Source organism: Egretta garzetta, unplaced genomic scaffold, assembly GCF_000687185.1.
Source record: "Egretta garzetta isolate BGI_Z169 unplaced genomic scaffold, ASM68718v1 scaffold118, whole genome shotgun sequence".
NCBI classification, from domain to species: Eukaryota; Metazoa; Chordata; class Aves; order Pelecaniformes; family Ardeidae; genus Egretta; species Egretta garzetta.
This window is the reverse complement of record NW_009260484.1, coordinates 633,878-641,153: the sequence shown is the minus strand read 5'-3', so window position 1 is coordinate 641,153 and position 7,276 is coordinate 633,878. Positions and strand designations below refer to the sequence as shown.

General features: G+C 39.6%; 1 protein-coding gene across 4 annotated transcripts in view; it reads right to left on the bottom strand.

Annotated features, from left to right (window-relative positions):
• Positions 1–1,059: 1,059 nt before the first annotated feature.
• The window catches only part of NID1 (nidogen 1), a 74,093-nt gene continuing 67,876 nt past the window's right edge, over positions 1,060–7,276 (bottom strand). For all 4 annotated transcript variants that reach the window (XM_035899703.1, XM_035899702.1, XM_035899704.1 and 1 more), the window contains 4 exons: positions 6,917–7,074; positions 5,417–5,540; positions 4,122–4,234; positions 1,060–2,602 (listed from right to left, as the gene is read on the bottom strand). In XM_035899703.1, coding sequence (XP_035755596.1) covers positions 2,481–2,602; positions 4,122–4,234; positions 5,417–5,540; positions 6,917–7,074 — 517 coding nt within the window. In that variant the 3' untranslated portion in view covers positions 1,060–2,480. The remainder of the gene's footprint in view (positions 2,603–4,121; positions 4,235–5,416; positions 5,541–6,916; positions 7,075–7,276) is intronic.

Sequence of the window (7,276 nt, the reverse complement as noted above, 5' to 3'; positions counted from 1 at the left end):
TCAGTCTAAAAACTCAGTCCATAGTAATACTGTTTCCCTCTTTGCCCTACAGACTACATAGGACCTCACGCATTAACACTAGAAGTTCTGCTGAGCTGTGTTTTCCTTGACACCTTTGTCATTGCTTAGCACAAAGTTAACAAAGAGTAATATTGTGTTGGTCCAAACACAAAGCAGGCAATCATCAATTTTAAAGGATCAGAATAAAAAAAAATAAAAATCAAAGCATACATTAAAGAACAAACTAAAGGCCCAAGTCCTTCCAATTGGATCAACACCAAGCTCCTCCTGTAACTCCATACACCACCCTTTAGATCCCAGTAGCTCTCCTTGCTGCCCCTCTGTCCACCTTTCCAATGGCCCACTTGATAGGCACACCAATCTCCAGCTGTCCATCTACACAGTACCACAGAGCCTTTTGCCATCCCCCCCGAGGCACTTGACATGCTGCAGCTGTAAAAGCAGAGTTTAAATCTCAGCATCACTACCTTTAACAGTCCACATGCCACTTAGCTTGCAACTTGCCCTGCAGCCACAGCACACCTGCAGCCACAGAGAGCCTGTGTGCTGTGGCACCACGTAGCACCTAGAAACTCAGCACTAGGGCACCTTCAAGCAGAGGGATAAATTCTGTCCCCCATCAGCATTTTTTCCCCTATAGTGTTGCATCTTAGAAAAGTATCATTACTGGATATGAAAGTTAGCAAAAACCCAGAACTCATCAGGAAAAGAGATTTGAAACACCACACCACTTCCTTCTGCAGGTATGATTTTTTTTATAGAAAATAAAAACCAAAAAAAATTTATTGACTGTACTGTAGATACCTGTACAGAGTGTAAACTTTAATATTTCACCAGATACATGAATAATTCTGGAGAAAGAGTTATCAAGCACCTTCATTTCAACATATTTTCGATATTTACAGTAAGACATACCTGATTAAGTGTGAGTAAAATGAATTAAAAGTTATAAAAAGTTATTAAAAAATCTTTAAAATGTTTATAATTGTTTGTTATTTTGTGATAAATACACAATTAAAGAAGAAGATGTCACACAGTTAAGACTCAAAATTGGCTCTGTTTAAAACGGTTACTGTAGTGTCTGAAGAGGAAGTGAGGAAGTGGCTTACTGCTCTGAACACATTGCGAAATGTGTTCTGGCAGAAGGCTCACTAGCCCTGTTTTTTTTTTCTGCTGCTGCAAGGCTGGCTTGTGAGTAAGCTTCCTTCCCAACACACAGTGTGGAAGCCAAACTTCACTCCAAGATTTGTACTGCTAATTTGACATAAGAACGTGTATTTTGATTTTGCCTCCCCACTCCAAACTTACTGCTTTCATTTTCAGCACAAGTTTTTGTTGTTACTGAACACTGGCACACAAATGGGGCATCACCATCTTTTTTCTTTTAAGCACCAAGACACAGGTGACCTTTCTGCAACTCAGATTTTTAACTGCCATGGTTTCTCATGGTCTAAGAAAAGGCATGGCATGGTTTGCTAAAGAAGAAAGATGGCTAGGGTAGGATTCAAAGGCCACTTTCAGGCTTACAGAATCAAATACAGAGTTATTACTTTAAAAACTCTCAGGAAACAAATGTGACTGGATCTCTTTAAAACCAAACACCTCCAAATGAATCAACATTCACCCTTTGACAAACTATCAGCAATTGAGAGCTATATCTAAAGTCTGTTTAGTGGATTTTAGGAAACTACTCAGGAATCCACTTCAGACAGAAGAAAACTAAATCCCTTAAAACCCAATAAAAACTTCAAATACACCCACTAAGCAGAGCTGATTATCTATATAAAGAATCACATGCTGTGGGAAAGGATCACATAAGCCAGGGTAAGAACTACCCTCACAGCACATGGATAAGGTATCTCGGTAATACAAGAGTGAAAAGTTGACATTCAAGTTTTGGAAGTGGAAGGACTGGTAGTGGGAAGGAATGCAGTTAGGCATTAGATCTGTGATATGACTGGGTGTTCCCACCCACAACTATTCATCCTTGGGGACCCCTGGTTGCTTCTCAGCTAGAGATATGGCCCAACTGCATACATGACAGGCTAAGCATGCCACTGTGCAGATAACTGCTGCATGCTCTGAGGTACAACCCAGAGTTTGAGTCATGCCATCCTCTTTACTCTGTTTGGTATTTGTTACTTCAATTTTGCCAAGACACATTTCCTCCTAGCCCAGCACAGGTGTAACTAAGGCCTCCACATTTACCTTTAAAAGCAAAGGGATAATATTACAAGGAACAAGATGCAGTTGGACCCCACCTGGGCAGCTCTGTCTTGCCTAACTGCTACAAAACAGTCATTGCCTTTGTGCGTGTCTGTGTATCTGCATATGTGCATTGTAGCTTGCTGTCAGCAGCATGGAGCACTTATCTTTAGGGCCTGATTGTGTTGATAGGAGTGAATTGTTTACAACACATTTCCAAAAGGTGTCTGCTGCTCTAAAGCTTATTTTAATGCTCAGTTTGTTTCTATACAATCCACTCCAACTGTGTTGTCAGGGCAGCGGCAAGAACGGCCTCCTGGGGTAGCCAAACAGAGGTGAGTACAACCGCCATTATTCACTGTACAGTAGTTATGTCCTGGAAAAGAACAGAGGTGTAAAACGTTAAAGAAAAACAAGAGCAAAACCACAATAAAATCCAAAACACATACATACAAAAGAAGTGCAGATTTCATGACTACGTTAGATAAACAAGCCATAATGAGATTGAGAGTGAAACAAAGCTATGCTATGGGGAAATGAGAGTCATCATATCCCTTGTATTAGCTTCTGACATTCACCTCAGAGAAAGATCAAGCTATCAGGACAGAGCAGGAGAGGCAATGTGAAAAAAATGGCCTGTTCCTGAAATACCCTTCATAAACTGGCCAAGTGGCCACAGACACTAGAATAAAGAGACAGTGAGTGAGGAAATGCAGGAAGTGCAACATGTGGGGGACAAAGTCCAAAATGCTACAGGACATCATCCCTGGATACCATCCACTACAAAAACATGGAGGAATGACCCATGAAAACAAAAATATCAGGTGGCTGGGGAGGAGCATGTTAATGTTGAAGAGTAAAATGAGAGAATACAACACCAGAAGCAGTGGATCTGAGGGGAAAGGCATCCATCGGAGCAAAAGAAAAACACTTGAAATAGGCATATGATGAGAAAGAAATTATACCAAGGTTCTGAATATTATAAACATAAGCACTCACTCAGAGCACACAATGTTGTTTTGGTTTACATTGCCTACCACAATGGAACTGTGAATTATCTAGTAATAATAATGTAACTGAATTCTTAATTATGACATTTATACGCATTTTTTAAGCTCTGAACAGAGCTTTCAATTTAATTAAATTATGTTTTCTACTATATATATAGAATAATTTGAAGATAAACTACCTTACGGGTTTTTTAGGCCTAAAGTAAAACCACTCCAACTCCTATAATTCCAGCCACGATGTAATAATAAAAAATGAACTCTTCTCCTAACTGTGATTTGCCAAGAACAACATAACTGAACAGTGATATTGCTTCCCAAAAAACAAATGTTATTTCAAGGGTATCAACTTCCTCTCTTCTAAGCTTCACAAGAGGCTTTTCAATAATGTATCTGAACAACCTAACATTCAATGGAGCAGAAAAACTAGCCCACCCACTCTACCACCTGCTGTTTTCTGAACATTCTTTTTTCAAAACACTGTATCTCATTAAGGACATCTGGAAGACCATGATATTTCTTCAGTTTAAGCTTAAGAGTAAGTAAAGCCTTGTCCATGAGTATAGCATTCAATTTAGGCAATGACAACATAGCAGCTTTTGCTGTGTTAGATCCTCATCTTGATCTTGTCCTTTCATAAAAGATAGAAAAGGCCCCTTCTTCCCTCCCTACTCTGGTTGCATGTGGCAACCACAACAACTGCTTTTATGAAGAAAAAAAATAATGTAGGTGGCTTTTAATTTTGCAGTAAACAGAAATCTAAGCAATAACCAGTGCTTCACTGACTACCTAGATCAGTTGGCAGCCTGTCAACAGGAGTTGCTACTAAGTTCATTCATATGCTAAGGTGTTGCACAGCTGTAAAAACTTGAGGATCATCTGGATTACCTCCTGGGCACTGAGCAAAGGCTGTGGTGATTCCGTAGAGACGGGAGCGCTTGTGAGGCTGGAAGTTATCCTTTTCTATTGAAATCGTGCGATCCACTTCTACAACAGCATCCCTGTCGTATGCAGAAGAGAATACACAGAAGCAAAATGAAGGTGAAAGTACAGGGGAAAACAAAACAAAAAACCCCGAACAAACAAACAAACAAAAAAAAAAAAAAGGGAAGAAATCTAAGTTGTGTCTTTTTTACAATTAGGAATTGATGCCAGAAGCAAAATCCTCCGTGACCTCGTCTTCCCTGGGCAACCGAAGTGTGTCATAACCCTCATTCTAGGCAGCTAAGAAATTTAGCAGGGAGCCACCTTACTAACTTTGAAGGTACTTCCAACACATAACAGTGTCCCTTTACAGGAACATATCTGTTAGCAGTTTTGACACATTTGCCATATTCTGTCCTTTTCACATTTTCTGTGGTATAGCTGACATTGCAGCTATTATCCATAATGATTGTAGGCAATATTGTATTTCAGGCGGTGCCTGACATCTGGAAAGAATACAGCTAATCATAAGCAATCTTTTCTTCCTAAAAATAAAAGGGCAGTCAATTGACAGACCTGTAACACACCGTTTCCCAGTTATAGAAGCCTATTCTAGAATAGCAATTCCCAGAGGTTAGGTTCTAGCTTGAAAATGCTGAAACACATTAATAGCTCTTCCTGATGCAATTGATGGAGTCATTTGTGTAAGAGTTTGCAGATCAAGCCCACACAACCATTTGCCTCAAGGAAAAAAAGAAATATTTAAAAACGCATGGACTAGATTTTATTTTTTTCTGGAAAATACAGTAAACTCTAAAATCTTGATCACACATCTATGTTTTGGATCATTTGCAACAAAGGAAGTGCCATCAAGACAGTAAAATTGTTTTTTCTTATTTCCGGTTTAACATTCGGATAATATAGGGCATAGAAAGCCTCAAGTGACTAATTTCTGCCCTCTACAATGCAGCAAGTACAGGCATAAGGGAAGCTCGCACTCCTTTCCCAAAAATGTTCAGTGTTAAAAGCATTTTCTTAGAGGAAGAATCACTGTGCTGAAAAAGAAAGCTCAGTTAACTGGCAACATCAATAGGTCAACTCTACAAATCCACTCCACCCTGCATCAGCTATTGCCAGGAAAGCAAAAAAACCAGGCAAGTGCGAGAGGTCAGACATGAGAAATGCAGAATATACTTCAGTTCCTGCCAGGGAGAAGAACAGATTAAAGCACTCCGTAATTTCTTTAGCAGATACCATACCTTCTCCAGTCTGTGTAGTATAAATTCTTCCCATAGCTTGTAACACTAAAAGGATATTGAATTCCTTCAACAATCTTTCGTCGACTAAGCTGATTAATGTTCATGCATTCCAGCCTCTTGGTACCTGGGTGCAACGAAACAATTAAGCCTTTGAACCAGAGCAAGAGAGCCCTCATGAGGGATGAAGGACAAGTGTAAGCATGCACGCATGAACAGAGTAAAACTTCCTGGAAGTCTTTCAGTATGCTGCTTAGCCAAAGCTCTCCACATGCCACATCTCAGCATGTGCCAAAGATTGGATGGGAAAGTACTTCGGTGCTGATGCTAATCAGTATGCCACCTAATTTACAGGAACACTGATGTCCCATGCAGCCATGACCATTGCTCACAAGCTGAGACTCCTGGTACAGATACCAGCATCCTCAGGCTAGGCTAGAAGCTGACAGAAGGTCTCCTCCATTCTGGAGGGATACTTCAAGCACTAACCAGTTCCACTTCCTCTGAAAGGCATTTTTGCAAGGTTAGTTTGGTGACCATGTTCCCAAAGTGGTTTTTGGGTTGGGCCATGAAGGCAGGATTACAGGAAGAACACGTAACTTGTAGGTGTAAACAGGGTGTTAAAAGGTCTAGCTTAAAGCTACCACACACATTGGGAACACTGCTAGTGAATGTAAACACCTGTAGGTTTCTCTTAAGCAGTGGGTTAGGGAAAAAGGAAGAGAGACAAATGCAAGAATAAGAGAGGAAGAGAGAAAAAGAAAGATAGCACAGGGAGGTACATTTGAAGGCTAGAGAAAGTGTCTTACAGTGAAAAAGAAAGCTCAATCTTTCTAGTTTATCGAAAACTTGAAAGGTGACTTGAAGTATAAAAGTACCTCCATAGGAAGAGATCTCTGGTGGAGTCTACAGTGAGAAAGAGAGCAAGATACAAAAAAAGTTCAAATGAGAATTAAAAGCACACCTTTTTTTTACTGGTAAGACACTGGCACAAAACTAAAAATGGATTGGTGGCAGAACCTTTATCTCTTGATCTTTAAATCTAGCGTGAATTGCTTTTTCAAGACTTGCTTCAGTCAAAGCAGATTTTGCCTAAAGAGAGGTTACAGGTCTTAGAACAATAGTGAAAGGATGCTATTCTGTAGGACCAGATTAGATGAATCGGTGTTTATTTCCTGGTCTCAAATTCACAACTCCTTCTACAAAGGCCTAAGTGCTACCTAAAGAAATAGCCACATACAAGACACAAGATATAAACCTACTGCATTCAAAGAAAGTTTTCTGATCAGAATTGAAATCTTTCAGTTTGCACCACAGTCTCATGTGAATGCTACAGTGGTAGTAACAACAAATAAAGTGAGAGATTATTAAAGCCAAAAAGAAAGGTATGAAGTCTAAGATGCAGCCTAAAGAGCTTTAAACATTAGTTCATTGTGCATTGTTTCAGGACTGCACATACTTACTCTACTACGATTACGAAGATCGTTTTTAGCACTTCTTTACCTGCATCCACCCAGCACAGCATTGAGGAATAAGGATCAAATGTCAGCCCATTTGGTAACCCAAGATCATCTTTAACAAGGATCCTTCTGTTTGTGCCATCCATGTATGAGGTTTCAATTTTAGGAGCTTCTCTGTTCCAGTCAGTCCAGTACAAGTTTCTTAAGAGGAAGAAAAATTCAAGAATTAAGACAGTGACTGATCTCAAAAGACTGTTGTAATTAAGGAAAATACTAAGGACACAAAACTAACACGCACATGCCTCAAATCATTTAAATAAGTTAGACGGACCACACTGCATTTGGATATAGAAGTAACAAAAGTATAGTAAAGATGTAACAAATGTTATCCTTCCATTAGAAG